General features: G+C 40.9%; 1 protein-coding gene across 1 annotated transcript in view; it reads left to right on the top strand.

The window, feature by feature from the left end:
• plekhm3 (pleckstrin homology domain containing, family M, member 3) overlaps positions 1-20394 on the top strand; it is a 30497-nt gene that overhangs the window by 5151 nt on the left and 4952 nt on the right. The window contains exons 3-6 of the mRNA XM_061089254.1: positions 6942-7087; positions 7388-7581; positions 11165-11228; positions 18217-18374. Coding sequence (XP_060945237.1) covers positions 6942-7087; positions 7388-7581; positions 11165-11228; positions 18217-18374 — 562 coding nt within the window. The remainder of the gene's footprint in view (positions 1-6941; positions 7088-7387; positions 7582-11164; positions 11229-18216; positions 18375-20394) is intronic.

Below are 20394 nucleotides of genomic sequence, written 5' to 3'. Positions count from 1 at the left end.
GACAATCACAGCCTCTCTCCTCCTGTAGTATTATTATTCCTCACCTCCACACGCCCGGCCTTAGACAGTCCCATAAATGGCAGGCGGTGCTTTTACTCTCCCTGGGTGTGAAACATGGGCTCCTCTTTCTCTCGCTCTAAGGAGGGCTTTGAATAATCACTACTCACCCCCCTTTTTTATTTGTAACAACTGGCTTATTAATGCAAGGCTGTTTGAAAGGCCAGCTGAAACAGGAACAAGGACAGAGGCCGCCTGGGGGCAACTGATGATAATTGGTAGGCCTAAAGCACTAGGGGAGAGGAAAAAATGTATGAATGAATGAATGAATGAAGGCGAATGAAAGCATCCTGGGGATGCGGCGGTGGTCAGGCCTGATCGTAGCTGTTTGATTTAAGGGTTTCTGGGTAGAGCTGGATGTGAGGGACAGCTGGATACATCCATTTTCTATACAGAGCACACCTCTGCTCACTCAGTCCCTTTATTTCCCGCCTTTTCCTCTCTTTCTTTTTGTTTCCTTTCACCAGTTCATTCAGAGCACCTTCGTCTCCTGTAGTGTTACTAGCAGGTCTTGAAAAAAAGTATTTTACACTATTTAAATCCAACACCCTTAAACGTATTCTAAGTCCACAAGATTGAGTTAGAGGTCTTGTGTCTTCATGGGTTTATAGTTTTTATTTTCATGTTTTGTTCCTACTTGGAAATTGGTCTTTTAAGTATTACTCCCACCAGTTTTACGATGATAATGTTCATTTTAACTGTAGACACTCAAGCTCCCTCTGTCCTCCTCTTGCTCATCTCCCCTCTAAACCTGCTTTTTTGAAATTAACAGTTTGCTTGGTGTGTGGTGATGCTGGTTGCAGCGTTCTTTCTGAAACTGTAAAAGTGACCTGCAGTAATTGATTTGGGGCAAGTAAAGACCTGCTGCAGAACCATGAAACTGAAGAGCTTTCCCCTACTTATTCAAAGATTGTTGAAGCTCAATTTAGCACGCAGAACCCTGAATTGGAGAATCAGTTTTCATTACCCGTGAATGCACTGTTGTTGCGTTAATGAGTCCAAACCGTTCCTGCTACAGAGCGCTAATGAGCACTGGCCCTATCAAACAAATAATCAATTGAAATTAAATTGAACAGCTTTGCAAACTTTTGCATGGGTCGGAGAAGTAAAAATTCGTATTTACACAAACAGAACATGGTCTGACCTGCAGACCTGACTATCTATGGTAAACCCTTAAAAGCCTTCATCAAAAGCCTCCATCTTCTGTTCTTAACCTGAGTGCATATCTGATTATTCATATATGAAGCCACTAATCAAATAAAAGATCTCTTGATGGTGGCGACAGCAAAGCCTAATGTTCAGTATCCTACTTTAGTTTGAACCCATTTCTCTTTGAACCTGTTTCAAGTCTTCCCTTTGCATATGCATGCTACGTCCATCCATACATATCGGGCGATCGGTTATTTAACATCAAAATGTAAAATGTATTCAACTCATTACACATAGGAACTGCAGCGCTTTTTGATTCCTTTTAAAGGAAAAGGTTTGTGCTCGTTTGAAGACCGTGTCTCCCCATCACCCCTCACCATGCACGCGCATTGTGCAGAGGGTTCCCTTAGGTTTGGTGACCCCTGTTGTTGCAGTGGAGCACATTCTCAGGCCCCTGACACACCATGTGAGTCTGTGGGTTGTAGGGGTGGGTGGTGGCTTTGGGTGAAGTGGGAGTCAGTAGATATGAGGAAGAGGAGGAAGTAGGAGGTAGGCTCACATCAAAAGTTACAGTTTCACTCTCTTCAACTAACACAAACACGCACACACACACACACACACACACACACACACACACACACACACACACACACACACACACTCACTCTTACACCTGATTTTGTGGGGACCCATTATTGACATCCTTTCATCTTAACCATCACAACTGAATACCTACAGGGTTCTGATTCAACCCTAACAACAATTGTGGGATTGTAACAGATTATAGGCTAATCTGATTATCTGGCCAAATGATTTTGTAGTGTGAGGGGTTAACAGATATAGTGTTAATGTTACTGACAAATCCAGAATTTTCCTAATTTTGAATTGTAGATATTTAACATTAAATATAATTTGATGTTTCTTATTTGAAATTGTGTTAACTCGTGTTGGATGAAATGAACAGCGAGTGAGAAGTAACCACCAATACCAATGAGAGTGAGCCGACCAGGAAGTGTGGCTACTGAATTGTGAGTTGTTTAATGTGTTCTGTTGTTTGTGCAAAAAAATACACAAACATGCGCAACCAGATGACAAGCATGGCACTCTGCCACCATGTTTGTTTTTATTCTGAAGTTTGATCAGACAAGTTTCTGCGAGTTCCCATGTCTCTGGAATTGGCATTCAGATATAGTTGGTTCAAACACAAAGTGTGGTCCTGTGTCTCAACTGGGTTGTCGACTGTGTACGTACTCAAGATTAAAATATTAAAAATAGGTTACATCTGTCAATGTGTCTGTGGTCTCCCACATTATTAAAATCAGTCCTTTTAATGTGCAGAAGGTACAACCTTAACCTAAAACCCTAAAACCAAGTCTTAAACTTCAAACTGCCATTTAAACCTCAGGGATCCTGCTAGACTCCACAAGTCCGATATGTGTATAGTGGGCTCCTGGTACACTTACCCGTGCGCACGCAAACACACACACACACACACACACACACACACACACACACACACACACACACTAAGTTAGTCATAGAACTCTCGGTTTGTGCATATTATCGTTTGAGTGTTTGGTTGGTGTGAATGAGACACATCAAAGCTCGGGCCTTGCTTGTCTTTTCAGTTTTAATTCACACTCATGTACATAACTCTCTCTCTCTCTTTCTCACTGTCACACACACACACGCACACACACACACACACACACACACACACACTCACACACTCACACACACACACTCCTCCTCTCAGAGGTGTGCTGGGTTGAACCACTGGCGGGCAGATGAAAGTGTGAGCCCCTTTTTGCCCTGATGCCATCTCTCTCTTTCTCTCTCTGTGAGACTGTACGTCTCTCTCTCCCCCTCCACTCTTTCTCCCCCGTGTACTCACCCCGGGGAGGTCAAAGTGACTCCCTCTCTCACTACAGAGAGCCGCAGTACAATCGGTAGACCTTTGAGCTACGTTTGAATTCCCATTCATCTTTTCCTCCGTCCCTCTTTCTCTTCGTCCCAGAAAGACCCATAAAAGATCAGAGACCAGGAGAGAAAGCAGTTGTTACTCTGTGTTGATAATGGAGGAAGTAGTCACCAGGAGAATTGTGTTAATCGTTACTCTAACATTTAAGCAAGTAGCCCACAGAATATTATTGAGGCCTCCTTTTTGGGTTGTTAAATATCCATGCTCTTTTGGGATGCAGTCTAACCACTAAATGGTCTATCAATTCATTTCTGTAACGGTTGACAAAAAATAGTTTAGTCTATTAAAATGCATAAAATGGCAGAATTGCCCACCCTCCTGAGGGTTTAAGTGTTTTCTGGCTAATATTTCAAAACCTGAGAGGATTCAAACTAAACCAGAAATATAATGTTTAACTTGCTCAATTTACAGATGAACAACTAATAACTAATACATCTGCAAATAATATTTTATTCATGTTTGCTTTTGTTTCTAAATGTGAACTTTACGCACACTCCCATATTCCAGTTTGCTCCGCTGTATACTTTTCCTAAATGGGGAGCACATACATACAACATAAACATCTCAATCTATCGGCTCAGTGGTGAGACTTCCAGCAGAGTGAATGCTGTCTGCTGTTTGCCTTGAGGTTATTGAGGTTTTGGTCAGGATCACGTCGGCATCAGATTTATTTCTTCTTGCATTGTCCCACATTAGCTCTTCTGACTTCTGTGCTCGTTTTACTGTGCAGAACTCATAATAGACTGCCGCAGCTGTGGCAGAAGTACTTTTGCAGCTTGCGTGTATTGGTGCACTCTCCTCTTGTCCACATGATATAGAATTTGAGGTTAAGGTTAAATGTTGTTATTGAGCTTGCAAGTTTTTTAAGGCTCCAGGCGTATACGTCTCTATTCCTCTTGTCCCAAAAGCAACAGACTAAATTTGAGGCCACAGTTGGCCTGAAAGCCGGCCCGGTGGTAAGCTGATTCCTCGAAGTGACACAATGTTTTTCTGTCTGCTGACCATCCCCTTTGCCGACTGGCTCTCAACCAGGGGTCTGAGGTTTGTTGAAAGAGCATCCACCCCAACAACAGCATGAGCTCACTGCTTTAATTAGCCTCGTGGTTCCTTCAGTGAGATAAGATTTTTACCTCCTTACCACAAGCAAAAGTGTAAACAACCAATGAGGAAACAAACTTTGGAAAGTGGCAAAAATGGATGCTGATGATCCTTAGATCACAGCATCAATCAGTTTTCGGAGCTGCAGTGAAAATGGCAGAATGTGAACAGCCAGACCACATCTTAAGAGGGTTTGGAGGTGGACTCACATTGTGATTAGATGTCTCACTGGTGAAGACGCTCTATGTACAGTAGCCACATTTTTAAGAGAAACATTTAAGTTAACCCAACTCAAGCTGCTCATCAAAAAGCTCCGGTACACACTGTTCTTGGCAAAGGAAAAATAAGTCAAACCCGTACAGCAGCTTTGCAAAGAGGGACCGATATGATGACTGTCATATGACTGACAGGGGTCACTGAGTCAGCTCCAGTGCTGGAAACCTTCTGCACTAAAATTAATGTTGACCTTTGTTGGACTACAAAGAAGTAGTCTACAGTTTCCTTCGGTTGTGTCAACGTGTCTCTCGACCCTCACCCTGCTCGCTGTAGAAGTCCGTCAGGCATACAATGCGGTGACTTCTCTGAATCTAGGATCACTGGATGATTAAAATAAGGCATATTAATACCAGATGTGAAATACAAAGTCCAATAAAGAGAAATAGTATCAAAACATCAATCAGACAATTGAAAGTTGATTAATAAAGTGTTAATCTCGTGTTAGAAACATCATCAACAAGCCCACTCACCTTCGGCAAATTCTCTGCACATCTTCTCTCTGTATTGTCACATGGACTAACATATTCCGGACATTTTAACAGGGGGCTGACAGGAAAAAGTTCAGAAGTAACTGTTTGAGTTAAATGCAGGTCTGTAAGCAGTTTTATTGACTGAAAATAAATGTTTTGTGATAACTCAGCCAACGAGTTGAACAGGGCGATGGTATGGTCACGATCTGCATTGGTTAACAACACACATAAAAACTCGATTGTCAAAATGGATAAAATTAGACCAAAATGTTAGGAATTGTTATGGTTCTATGTGTATTTTTAAGTGATGTAGTTCAGTCCATCATTCAGTCTTTCTGGTGACCCCCCCCCCCCCGCCCCCCTTTTCGTTTGGTCAGATTAAGCAGGATTCAGGCTCTCAGTGCTTCTTAGACTATATTGTCTTTTAAGATTCTTATCTGATAGAAAAGGGACCTGGACTAACTTTGGTTTAATCTTTCTTTCATCTGTCCCTGTTTGAGCTTCCTCTCTTTCATTCAATTATTTCTCTCCAATCTCTCGATAGTCTCATTCTTCTCCTTTTTTCTGTTTCCCCTTTTTTCAGGGCGTGTTGTTTCTTATGTTGAGGCACCACTCACAAACAGGCTGACACACGTTCCGTCTTCCTTTGCTGTTCCTCTTTTTCTGTTGTCCCTAGCCTTCCGTCTGTTTTTTGAAAACCTAGATAAAAGTCTCCCGTCTCTCTTCTCTACCTATCTTCACTTGCTGTTTTCCTCCAGGCCCCATGTCCTCCCTCCCAGATCGTGTGGATAAGGGACACCTGTCACTGGGAAAATGAACTTTAAAGGGTCTGGCAGACAAAGCAGACCATGGGGCAGCGATCAAGATGAATAGAGCAGAGGAGCTGTTGGTCTTTTAGTTCTACAAAACACTTTTGTCTTGAAGTCTGCTGTTGTGACTACTGGAAGAGCCGAGACTACACACTTCAATTGAATTTGTCAAGTAGATTTCGATGCCAGGAGAATTAAATCAAACAGGATTATTTCTCTTCACCTCCAGTGTATTTTTTATTGTTTATTTTGATTCGATTTGTATTGTAAATGGACAACAGTATGGACATGCAATCAATAGAAAAGGAACATAATATTACTTCACATATTTACAACAACACATCAAATAGAAAAAACAAACAAGAAACCGACATTTTTTACATAGAACCCAATTAATCAAATAATACAGAGATTCAGCAGCATATCACAGTTTCACAAACCATCTTTGAACCATGACGTCCCCACACTTTTGGAATTCTCCTCACCTCCCTCTTGTTATTCAAGTGCGTCCATTTTCTCCAACACAGAGCAATCATTCTCCTGACCTGCAGGAGTCCAAAGTCAATTAAAGTGAACTGTTTTGAAATAACAATAAAACTTTCCTCACCTCTAGTTTATTTTTATTGTCTTCTAAATTAGTATTGTTCACTATATGATAAATAGATGTAAAAGATAGATTTGACAGTTTGGGGTTTTAAATGTAGACATATCTTGTTTATTATCTACAGGTTTACTCGGCTGGATTAGTGTGGTTTTAGTGAGGGGCAATAAACTGACACATATTTACATCAAGTTATTTGCTCCACAACCTTTTTGTTCCTTTTAACTCCAGCAGATTGCATGACACCAAGACTCTATTGTGCAACACTTTAGGGCTGATTAACCGGTTGGGGTTGGGACCCATTAAAAGACATTACAAAATGTAGCGTTTGTAAATTGGAAGTTTGTTGCATTAGTGAATCCAAGGTTCACTTCCTTTAAAGGGACTAAACTGGTTTCATTATGATTAGAGACCTTCTCCAGAGCATCATCTTGTATCTTCAATTTGTTATAAATATGTACACAAACACTCACACTCTCACCGGATGTTTTTCTCTTCAGGTTGTCAGCGTCCAGTCGGCCTGTCCAGAGGAAAGGCAAAGGTCTGCTGCTACAGCGGCTGGTACTACTGCCAGAGCTGCCATCAGGACAACTCCTTCCTCATCCCAGCTCGCCTGCTGCGCAACTGGGACACCAGCAAGCACAAGGTGGGACAACACACACACCGACACACACACACCCAAGCACGCACAATCTGACGTTACAACCAAGAGATGTTAATATATCTTAGCATAAAGAAAATTGTGAAACAGCTATCCTGGCATCGTCCAAATGTGAAGAAAATAGGACAAAACCAGCTCCTGAAACATTCCCTATTTAACAAATTCTATTTTCATAGTTTAATCTATGTATAAAGATTATTAAATTAACACATCAATTCATTGCTCTAATGTTATTGATTTCCTAGGTGCAGACGTCCTAATATAGACTCTGATGTTCTTCCTCAGGTTTCTAAGCAGGCCAAAGAATTCCTGGAGTTTGTGTATGAGGAGCCTCTGCTTGACGTCCAGCAGCTCAACCCTTGTCTGTATGAGCACTGTGAGCCTCTCAGCACTGTGCTACGTCTCCGGCAGCGGCTACAGTCGCTGCGGGCCTACCTGTTCAGCTGCCGGGCAACCGTTGCCGAGGACCTCCGACGACGGTAGGTTGGCGGTGAAGTTGTGCGGGTTGGTGCATTTCTGTTGGTGCAAGTAAAATGACGTTATTAAGAATCCTCTCTGTGTTGGTTATATTTGTGTAAAATGTGTCCAATTAGGAAGTATCTGAAAATGTCTATATTTTTGGAACACCTAGAGCCCAAAATAATGTAACTTTAACAAACTTAATCAACCACTGACAGTAGATGTTGAGCTAATTCTTGGTTATTTTCTACACACACAGGAGACATCAGATATTATTTTTCTGTTTAACATGAACAGCCTGTTTCATCAGTCACGCTGACGGATGAACTTAAATATTTGCTATATTCCCGCTGTTGATGACCAGACAGTTGATTATACAGACTGTTAACGTCTCCTCGTATGATCTGTGTATGTGTGTTTGTGGGTGTATGTCTGAGTGCATGTGTGTATAGTGCCATAACTTGTATCTGCATGCATTCCTGCACACATAAAAGATGAGTGTGAGTGTGTGTGTGTGTGTGTGTGTATGTGTTCATATGTGTGATGGTTGGGGAGGAGGAGGGGGGGCTGTGACTGTTTATCTGAGTGGAGTCCCACTCTGAAAGCCTTGTCTGAGCTGTGATGGATGCTCCTCGCCCCGTTCCAGGTCACTTATACACTCTGATCTGATGGAGCATGTCTAAAAGAGAATCATTCACCTCAGCAAACACGCTAAACTCTTAAAGATATTCTTTCATCTGTCCGCACAACATTTTCGCAGTAGTCACTGTGCTTTTTGTAAAGTTTGTTTTGGAGAAGAGCAGCTTCCTCCGTGGCTTCCTCGCTGCAGCCATGATATATAACAAACATGTTAACCAGCTCCAGGGATTCTTTTTAAGCCTCTGGTGTTAAAACTAAACTGTCTCTATTTATAGCCACTTAGTTTTACTCTGGACAGATGATTGTCAAAACTTGTGTGTAAACTCTTTAATATAAACCATCAGCAACCTTATCAAGTCGTTTTCCTGCAAGGCACCATTCACATCAGCAGATGCTTCTTGTCAACAGCAAACTCATAATGCCTGATTGACTAACCCAGACCTCCTATCTGGTTTTATGTACTGGACTCTGGATTTGCCAACTCCTAACCCCAATTAGATTAAGTTGAAGTCATCAGTCTCGAAGTTCAAATATTTTTTCTAATCTACATTGTTAAATGACGTATTCATTACAATGACTTTTGTGCTTTTTGTTGAAATTGATTGAATTGGAGGGACCTGATAGCCAAATGATGGCATTCCATGGGTGTATGTCTACAGCAGGTTCTCGGTTCGATTCCCAGCTGGCCAGATAATTTACTGCGTGTCATTCCCCTTTTCTCTACCACTCTGTCACTGTCTCTGTCAAATAAAGGCAAACAATATATACTTAAATACAATTGATAGTATCAATTCAAAAATCATAACGATAAACATAACAATCAGGAATCATTTTGAGAGAAATTTTAGGCCCTTACTTAGTTTTTCTCGCTGCTAGTTTAAGCTCTAGATTTGGAAAATGTATAGAAGCAGAATAAAACCGTGATTTTTTTATGAAAAATGTGAGATGTTTTAACAGTAAAGGCTTTATTTTAGTTATTGTGAATTGTTTAAATGTCCCACTGTTAAAATATTTGTTCTCAGGCTTGGCTACTACCTTCTGACTGAAACTACTAGTTTTTTTTATCTACTCTTTAAAAAACCATATTAATGGTTCCCTGTTGCAAAGCAAAGCAGAGCTGCATCGTGGTGTGCTGTGTTTACTTCTGTCCCATTAGCTAGTGCCGGCTAGTGCCCCGCCACTTCCAAACACTGTAGGATTGATGAGGGCCATGGCGCTAAAACCTTCCCCTAGTCATCAGTCTCCTTCAGGAGAATCTGAGGAGAGATGTCTGTTGCACACGAGCAGAGAGCCACGGACACAGTCAGACATCCAACTCCATGAGACACTATAGGCTGTGTTTATGACTTTGTGCTATCACAGGTTTACATCTGTGATAACATGTTGCAAAGAAGACAGAAAAACTGTTTCATAGTGAGGTTCTGCTTGTGTTGTCGGCTCAGTAGCGAGAGAGAAGACTTTTAATCATGAGTTTTCAATACATTATCAGTAAAATGTACACTTAAACATATATCGGTGGGTTTAGAAACCACCTAAAATTACAGAAACCATCTTTGAAATTTTTTTATTTGACCTGTACTTTGACTTTTTAGTTTGGCCCATGTTCTATCAACTAACATGGAGGAGGCTGGGTTTATGACCTTTACTGCAGCCAGCCACAATGGGGCGATCAAGGTGATTTGGCTTCACTTTTGAGGAGCTGTCTTGTCATCCATCTAAACAAACTGTTTATGAGCGGTAACAGCAGTCACAAATTAGTGGTTAATCAACAACAGAACGTTCTGGTTCAGAAACATGATCCTTATCCACTTTGTGTGTAAACAACAAGTGACAAACCTTTAGCTTTACATAAAGTTGTATCGACACTTAAATGAGACCGTGTCAACACAAACTGAACCAGATAAGATTCATTGCAGAGATCTAGTTTTGATTTGCGTTAGACTGTTACATGTTAGTATGACCTTCCTCTACACACTCGCACACACACTTAATCAGGTCAGACTCTCCTTCAGTTAACAATCATAACCGCTGAGTGATGACAGATATTTAATGAAAGGTGTGTCTTCTAGTGTGAAAAGAACATTTGAAATACTGAAGAAAAAAATGGAATCAAATACAAACATGGCTTATACAAATATCGTGAGTTGTCGGTTTGTGTGTGAATTTCCACACACGCATGGATCCATGTTTCTTCTGTTTGTAATCTAATCCTGAAATGTTTTAGTGCTCAAGTGCTTTTATCGTGATCAGCACACACTTCAAGGGTGTGTTCACCTGGGTACTGACTACACAGTCATCAGCAAACATCTGTGTGTGTACTGTATGTGAGTGTGTTTGATCACTGAAGCCGTGCGTCCGTGTGTGTGTGTGTGTGTGTGGTCGTCGTCTTATGAATGCTGATGTGGTAACCATTAGTAACGTGCCATACATAGTAGTTTAATCAGTGGTGCCTATCACCATGAGGCGTCTGGATCATACACACACACATACTTGTGTTTTGGTGACACTCATCACAGCTTAGACAGGAATTAACATGGTGCCATCCATCTTAGTGGTCTGAGAGGACAAACGCACACATACACACACACACATACACACTCTCTCTCACTCCTGACCATGTTTTGTCACCTGATGTTAGAATATGGAAAGTTACTGACTCTAGATTAACATCATTACTTTGTTTAGCAGCATGAACTGAGACGCTGCTGGTTAAACATTAAATCAGTGCAATGTTTATATTTAACTACGCTGTGCGATCACTGTTCCACATATAGATGTTCTCAAGACTGTGGCTATAATTTAAAAACTGGTCTGGACACATTTAAGAAAAATCAACCTAACACCAGTTTCTTGATATTTTTGTGACTGTGCAAAACCCAAACACGATCGTATGTCTACACTTTGCAGGTTCTGCTGGAATTCAGGGTAAGATGCATTGATAGTGTTTCTTTTGTCTTTTCACAGGATCTTTCCCAGAGAATATCTGCTACAGCACATTCACCTGTACTCCATGGCTGACCTGCAGCAGGTACACACACACTCTTTCATTTTAAGTTTGATGCTACATTTGAACTCATTTAAACGTAAATGTTAGTGTCACTGATTGAATAAAAAACAGTGTTTGACATATCATAATTTTTTGTGTCAAAACGTTACATTTTGGTCTTAAATTTCACCAAATGTTCTGTATTCTGTTTAGTAACCTTGGAGAATGATTAAATGTCAGCTCAGCGGTTTTTTCAAATTACAGAGCCTTTTTGAAATTTTTTGGTTTCATTTTTCATTGGATTTCCAAAAATATTTCCACCTTCAGTAGAAACAAATGGCCTGAGACCCACAGACTGGTCGTGTAGTATTATCGTGGGATTTGTTGTGCAACATAACATAATTCTCTTTCATTCTTAATGTGTTCACTTGTGTTTGTTGGCAAGTGTCCATATCATAATGATTATAAGAACAGCTAATTCCCTCTAATAGTCCCATTCAATCAGGATTAGCTCTTCCAAGTACCCTGATCGAGGAAAACAATTGTCTCAGAGGAAAGAATTCATATCTGCGGGTATTTTCCAACATCAAAACAACCCATTGCTCATTATCCCATATTAAATTGGCTGATTTTCTAATTACATAGCAGTATTTCCCATTCAGTTCTAGACTGGGGCAGCTCAGTATATTCTAATGTGTCCTGCTACAGTTTTTACTGTCTGCACAGACAGTCAGAGCTCATAGTTTCAGCTGCCATGCGCATGCACGTGCCCCACGACATAAATTGAATGAGTTCTGTGGGAAACTGTCACTTCTACTGGTGAATCTGCTGTTGACACCAGTTGCACCTCCCACCTCTGAATTAATCTGAATTTTTTTTTAATAGTAGATCATAAAAAAGAAAGACGCACCCTGGCCTTTCAGCATTGAACTGATATTTTTGGTGGTGTGCGGTGGTGGGGGCAGGTCAGAGAAAAAAAGCGACTACAAATGACTCAAAAGTTCCTTTGTTTGTCATTATGTTCATTATGTTGTACCCTGGCCCATTTCTTTCACCCCTCTCTGACTCGGAGCTCGACCACAGAGTCTCACGGTGAAAGAGACTGGAACCCCCCCCGCCCTCTCCCTCCTAACCCCCCTCGGCCCCCTACTCCCACAATCTGTGTCTCTCTGCTTCACTAATTGGTCACATTCAGAATCAACAGGCAGAAAAACAAAGCGTGACATCCCTACATTTTTCCCAACATCCCCTTGGCCCCACACACACACTCGGCATACATGTGTTTTGTGTGAGTGAGTGTGTGTGTGTTCCTCTCTCTATTTACCTGCTAAACTCTGTGATTAAACCAGAAACTGGCGATTTAGTTGTATTTTAACAATAGGTTATCTTTGGTAGAGTCTGCACAGCTCCCTCTTCTCTTTTCCTCCCCCCTCTCACCTCCCCATCTCTGCCCCTCTCATCTCTCTCTCTCTCTCTCTTTGAGATTCTCAAGCACTCTTCCTCTTAATTGGTTTTCCATATTAACAAGCTTGTTTCTTTTGATTCACCTCCTGAATAAAATGACGCTCTTAATCAACATGGCTTTTTTTGTTCTGGCCCAGAGGTCAGTGAAGGCTAAACTCCCCTGGCTAAACCCTGGCCCACGCAAGTCTATTCACCTCCCGACAAATAGCCTCCACCCATACCCCCCTATTAGCAACCAGTTTATTCTGCAGACACCATATGTGTTTGTTTAAGGGCACTCTGCCCTTTTCCTCCACTGGTTTTAAGGATTGTTCGTCGGGTTTTGTGTGAGGATTAAAGTAGTTGGAATGATGGTGTGGTTGTGTTTGTGCAACAGGCTTCCCACAGTGACACCCTGGCATCCCCTCTATGCCAGGCATGCCTCTCCACTCACACTTGTCCACACACACAGAGGCCTCTTAAGTAAATGCTGAATGTTATCAGAAACATTTCCAGTTCCTCCACACAGCCTTTATTTCAGGTACAGCTTAATGTTAGTTCATGCACAACACAGACTTCTATGATGAAGTCAAAGATAATTCTTTGTGACACTAATAATATAAGGAATTATCAAAACAACTGGAATGGCCCACACTAGAGTTCATACCTCCACCAAGGCCCAACGGTCCCCTCATTAAATCACAGTTAAATTCACTGCATCAAGATTTTTATTTTGATCTGGAACAAATTGCACACACTCAAATATCAGTAGCCTCAACCTGTCTGAGAAATCAACAAAAATTATGACAAACACCCTAACTAACAATGTTAAATCAGGGAAAGTGTCCAAAAAACCCACCTAATGTAGTGAATTTAAAGAAAGTGATTAAATACATTATCATGGATTTGCCCCTTTTTCTGCACCAAAATCTTATAAATTCTTGCTTTGCTCAGGTTCTATTCTTTTATCAAGTGAATAGATAAAATAACCCTAACCCTACCAGCTCAGTAGTTGTTGATTTATCCTGCTGACAAACAAACTACTAAATTAATACTAATCTCAATTTATATTCCTGCACTCTCTACCTATAATCTCCATATGTGTAGGTTTTTATGCTGGAGAATTAAGATGACGTGAAGCAAGTTGTTAAAAAGGCCCAGGCATCTCTTTTTCTGTACCAAACATCAGCTAAAACCACTTTAACTACAAACTCTCTGCTCACTGTAGCAAGGGACAAGTTCTTTGTTGGTCCATTGTTCATTAAATCTTTTGAGCTGCTACTTCCAGATTGTCGTTGACCACAAACTACAAGAATTGTTCAAATAGAGTATGTAGGTACGTATATACTGTAGGTTGGTATAGGGGAGTTTAAAAACTAAATCAAAATTGGTGTGGTCATGATTCCTGTCCTCGGGAGACACTGATCCATTGGCACAAGACAAATGGCGGTGCATCGTTCTTGTACCATTTCTTTATCTTACACATGGTTCCATTGTGTTCATGGGAAATTGTATGGCTCTTCAGTGTGTAAAATCCAGTCAATTAGTTTAAATGCTGTTATCTGTATATGGCTACATCATCCATTTTGAAAATCCTTGCCTCTCATTTATCGCCTGTCATAGAGACATATCATCACCTGTAAAAATATGTCCTGCTTTTACGTATATCCTCATCTGGGAGGTTACTTTTAAGGTTAGTTTTTGGGAACCCCCCTGATAAGACAGAGCCCACTGTGGATACACTGACAACCAACATACATCAAGTATTCTGTGTGTGTGAGGAGAGGGTGTTATCCAAACAGAGCTCACCCTGGTCTTTCCAGCCATGTAATCCCAGCTGGCTTTCCAGCTTCTCAATGGAGCTGTGGAAGAGTGTGTGTGTGTGTGTGTGTGAGTGTGTGTGTGCGTCCGTGCACGCGTGTGTGAGAGAGCAAGCAAGAGAGAGAGGAGGGCAGGCGAACGGCTGTTGAACAGCAGTTTTAGGGGATTAGGAGGTTTTGGAGCACAAAGACTTGATGTGGAGCAGAGAAAGAGGCTGAACTGGAGGGGGAGGAGTTTAAGAGGATGGATGTGTGTTGGTGGGTGGGTGTGTGTGTGTGGGTGGGTGTCATTTGGAGGGAAAGAGGTTAAAGGATGTGAATCTGAAGAGTTTCTCCTGAAGGCTTCTAGAGAATCACTTTGCGACCATCGTCCTTTTCCACCCTTTAAACTCCTGTCTGTCGTTGCTGTGTTTTTTCACATCCTTTAAAACTTCAATAACATATTTATCTGTCTTTTGTCCTTGACATAATTCAATGTTGTAGGTAGCTCAGACCAAAGGCACAGTTCTACTGTTGTGAACGGCATAGAGCAGTCATTTTTAAAACCTCTTCAATGTGTGATATATCAAAAAGAAGTTCTGTCAGCTTGCAACCTCCTCGTGACCTAAGAGCTATTTTACTTTTACTTCCTGCACAGGAAAAATAAATTGGAAAGGTTAGGGAGAGACTGTAGTCTGACAGTATATATAATTTTGTGCAACAGAAATATCTTTTATTCTTCATCATCTGGAAAAAAAATCTAATTTATGACACGCAAACAATTCTGTGTGTCCTGGAGACAGAAGTTAGTCCGACCCAGTTGACCTTGAATGCCCATCAGAGCATTGAGAGATCTGCCAGCGGTCTGACTGCTGGTTGACCCAGACGCTCAATATTTGGCTTCAGTCTTGTCTTTGTTGAATGGGCGAGTGTACGAATTAAAAAGGGTTGAACTTTGAAGTTCTGGTCTGAGTGATTGTCCCTGTGTGACCCTGCTGGCAAGTGCTACTTTAATGTAGCTAATTAAATAGTCACTGGATATTTGTAGCACGTGTTTACAGCAGAATCAGCATTGTGTTTGGGCATTTTAGGAAAATAGAGGAAAAGATTTCTGAATTTAGAGAAATTAATTATCAGGTGTTTTTGAGTAACTCTGTGTGTATTGTGATAAATTGCATCCCGGTTTCAAGCACCTTCGAGAAGCTAGATTTGATTTACTTGTTGTTTTCCTAATATCACCTTTTCCCTCTTTTCATCCGTCCATTTACTTCTATCACCCTCCATCCATCTTTATGTGTCTCCCTCCGTTGTTTTCAGTGTCCCTCAAGAGTACCAGTCAGCCACCAGAGCTGTTCTGCCAGTCGTTTGATTCTGCCCAGTCCAATTATAGAGGTCCTTAATTACTGAGGCTGTCAGCCTCCATCAGGAGAGCCATTCGTCATGTGGACTGGGCTGGACCGGACTGAGCAGTCTCTGTAGGTTTGGTGTGGACCGTGCTGGACAGAGCCCGTTTATTTTTAAAGTTGATTTTTTTCTATTAAGCCTGCGACTGTTAACAATAAGTCGAGACATTTTTTTTTTAAATGCGCGTGATTAAACTCGTTTCAAGTAAACAACCATCATAAATTGTTTTCTGAGGGAGTCCGTTCATTGTTCCGTCTATAAAACTAAGATCGCCCAGAAAGCACTCTGCTAAGGCTAACACCCTATCTCAGCATGTTGAAGAAAGTGCTGAGAAAACAAATCCTGGGTATGTCCGTTTTCCCTTTTTGCTACAACATTTAATGGATTTTTTCTCGGGTCACGTCACACCGCTCCACAAAATTTCATCCAAATAGGTTTTGTAGTTTTTGATCAATCCTGCAGACAGACAGACAGATACCAGAATGTCACTTTGTAGAACACATAGATAGATAGATAGATAGATAGATAGATAGATAGATAGATAGATAGATAGATAGATAGATAGATAGATAGATAGATAGATAGATAGATAGATAGATAGATGGATACTTTTTTAATCCCGCGGGAAATTTAGGTCATCTAGTAGCTTATACACTTATACACCTCACCGACACAATGCAATAATTGTGTCAGTGTTCAGTAGGGTTCTTGTGTTCATACCTCCAGTGTTCTTGTGTTGCTGGAGTGGATAGTACATAAAAAAAAATATATATATTTATATTAAAACAAAATGACGTGAGATAGGGTGTGTTTTCACCAATCCTAAAGAAAGTGAATTATTGGATCCGGCCCTTTGTTGGGATCTGCACGGGTTCTTACCTGCCCTGTGTCCCATCCTTCCACCAAGTTTAATGGTTTTAATCGAAAGTCTTTATTTTGGTTGTTTAGTTCGGCCAAAACCCAAAGATATTCTGTTTCCTAACATATAAAACAAAGGACCAAAGGTTGAATGATGTAATATTTGGCAAATTTGCTTGAAAAGTGACAAATTGACATAATTTGCTTGCTACTGATGCTGCTGATCATTTGATATGATACATCATATATTGTGCAGAATGTGTTGTGTGAGTGAAAACCTCAGCCGCTGCCCTTCATCTCAGTGTAAAGTGCAGCAGTCTCTGGCCCTGATGTGTAATTTTCTGCAAAGTGGATCAGAATACCTCAGTGCTGTGTTTCCTCTGTTTGTGTGTGGTTCCTTCCTCCTCTCCATCTCATGTCCTCCTCTTCTCCCCTCGTCTAACAAACAGCATGAAGGAGGTTATAATTGGGAGGTCCAGAGCTCTGCCAGGTGGAACCACTTGAATACAGGCTCTCGCTCTCTCTCAAGACCTCTCTTGTATATTGTATCTCTACCACTCTTTCTCTTACTCTATACTGTTCTCTCTCTCTCTGTCTTACTTTCACTCCTCCATTACGCTTGTGGCTAAGATGGAATTATTAACATCATACGACAAAGCTTTGTGACTGTATATAGTTTTTACTTTCTGCAAGATTCCGCACAGCTTTTCTTTTCCTCGTTTCTCTGAGTCATCTACTGTCTATTCATGACCACACAACTCTACCCCCCTGCTGCCAAAACCCCCTACACTCAGTTCTTTAAGGAACTTGCCAAGCGTTGCCATTAAAAGGCGTTCACCTCATTTACTGTCTTCCTCCTTCCTTCCCTCAGTTTCCTCTCCTCCTGTTTTCCGGTCTTCCCTCCAAGCCAAAGAGGATACTACTTTCTTGTGGTGATTTTAAAGTCGGTCTTAAAATTAAGTGGTGGAAGACGGAATACTTTATAGGAATACCACATTATAAAAATACTTTGAAATCATACAAAGACCTGTGTGTGTTAACCCTTACTTGTAACAAAGTGCCTCAATTTCACCTTTGTGTGTGTTAGAGTGCTACCTCACAGAGGTTCCAACCTGACAGAGCTCGAGAGAGAACTAAATGAGCCGAACCTGAGCCCGACAGGCTCGATCCTAGTCCAATGTTATGCCTGAGAGTGTGAAAAAGACAAAGTGTGTGTGTCTGCGTGTGTGTCTACACTTAAACAATTGAGTGGTGTGCCACAAGGTAGTCCTCTCTGTCCTGTTTTGGTTTGCCATGTCTATGCATCTTCTTACATAACTAGTTTCAAAAGTGTATTTTCCAATTCTATACAGATGATATACTATTATACATTTATTTTATTTTTCAAAATGTGATTTTACATGTTTAAATGTAATTTGAAAATAGCATGACTCACATTTTCAGCCTAATGCTGTTGTTGTCATTGTCATTTTGCCTCCCCTCTTCTCAAACCCTCACCTGTTTCCTCCTCTCTCCTCATCCTGCAGGTGATTGATGGAAAACTGGCTCCCTTCCTGTCTAAGGTGATCAAGTTTGCCAGCTCCCACGTTTTCAGCTGCAGTTTGTGTCGAGAGAAAGGCTTCATCTGCGAGCTCTGCCAAAACGGACAGGTCATCTACCCCTTCCAGGAGAGCGCCACCAAGAGGTACACACACCCCGATCACATTTCAATCAATTTTGACATTTATTTATCTAAAGTAATCTGGGCTGGAGGATTTTAGGATTTCTCTGATCTGACTTGTAAAAAGATAGACAGGACCAACTAGCATGTATAAGATTGTATTCATGTAAAGAAGCTAAAGCTTGACGAATGTCTCCTTTGCCTGATTTCTGTTGGCCTGAATTGGTCATTTAACATGAGGTTGCATCTTTTAAGCCTTGGATCCTAAAATCTACACTTCCTGAAGACTGAAATCATTTATCTTTTAAAGGTGCAACCTGAACATGAACCCACTTTGTACTGTGAGTGGGTTTTTATTCCACAGCCAACACTACAATTTTAAGTATTTTTAACTTAAGTTTAACATCACTTTTTGGAAGTTTGTGATGTCTAAACTAAATCTGAGTCAGTTTGTGTATTTATCCACCTTTTTAAATATGCGTCATGTTTAGTCTACCGTCAGAAGCTTTTGGAGAAGTTCTCTAAAAGGCAGTGAGTTGTATCAAGAACCTTTCTTTTTTCTGAGAGTGTATGAAAAAGCTCTCATCATCATGCACTTTTTATTTTTCTCTGGAGAGTGACTGAATGTTCCCTTACAGTAATAACCTACCATTTGGGAGCAGTAGAAAAAGTCACAGAGGTGTGAGGACTCAAACTGATATACGACATTAGAAAGGACGAACAATGAGCTAGAGGTTCAATTCAGATTGGTTCCTGGTTCTCATGTCCAGAGTGTTATATATATATATTTTTTGTGGGTACATCCCCAGGTCTTGAATGCTTGTGCTTGTCTTTCCTTTTTTTCTCGCGAGAGCCAATTTAAGGGAGAGACCTTGGGAGTTCACATGTTTTGGCCCGGTCCTGACTTCATCAAAGTTCAATTCTGTTGACCTAAATAAAAAATAAACACCTGCAGAGCATTTTAGTTTTATTCGACCAGGTTTTGAAATTTCTGCCGCCGAGATTTCTGCCTTGATTGTATATGTGGCATTTAAAGCATAAAAACAAAAGTATATCTTCAGAAATGAAGATGTACTTTTCACAAACATTGTCATGGTTACTTTGGATTATCAACAGATGAGAGCGAGGTCAGTAACAACCGATGCTATTACTAGGAAGCCGATTGTGCTGGAGATTTTCTGTTTTTCTTTCAATTTTTCCCTGAGGCGAGAAGAGTTGCAGAATCATAATTCCATCAATTGTACTAAATGTTTTATGCTCAAAGACCGGACATTCTCCTGAAATTATCCAGAGGGGCTGTATGTGAGAATGTCCTGCTCAGTTGCTTGTGTTTCCTGTCGGCACACTAGTAAAATGCGTGTTGCTGACATTTCTAACGCTCAACCAAAACTCCCTGTATGGAGACACAACGGTGGACAGAAGTGAGAAAGTAGATATTTGAGTGATCTTGTCGAGTTGACCCTTTAAGGTTTGGTGAGGGCATCACGTTCCATGTGTGAGCAGAGTGACTGAGCCTGCTGCTTGTTAGGAACACCGAGGAGGTGGAGGGATTGTTTTAATGACACAGTCCAGAGCTTTGTCTTTGCCACCGATAGTCAGAGCGACAGAGAGCAGAGCGATAACAGCCGATCAGGACAGATTCTTAGAAGACTCTGAGCTGTGGAGGGAAAACGTTGACACGCACATACACACCTTCCTTGTTGAGTTGTGTTTTATGGCTTGTGGAGGAGGTGTTAAGTGTTAACTGATAACAGCTGAATCTACTGTACAAACTGGAACAGAGCTGTAAAGATTCACTGAGTCTAGCTCTGTTGATTGAGTCATTCACACACAGACGGAACAGGAAATGTGGTTTTAGTCGATTAATGAAAACAGCAATTAAATGTGTAATGTCGTGTGTTATATTTGTTGTTTCTTTCAGTAATGGTAACTCAACCGGGGGACTGTACTGTGAAGCAAATTCAAAAGACACAGTTTCTTTTTTTTCGTGTGGTTTAAAAGAATCTAACAAGAAAAATATATATATACTAAGACAGACTAAAAT

This window comes from Limanda limanda, chromosome 16 (assembly GCF_963576545.1).
Source record: "Limanda limanda chromosome 16, fLimLim1.1, whole genome shotgun sequence".
NCBI classification, from domain to species: domain Eukaryota; kingdom Metazoa; phylum Chordata; class Actinopteri; order Pleuronectiformes; family Pleuronectidae; genus Limanda; species Limanda limanda.
Note: the sequence above shows the minus strand (reverse complement) of the source record. Positions and strands in the feature narration are given on the sequence as shown.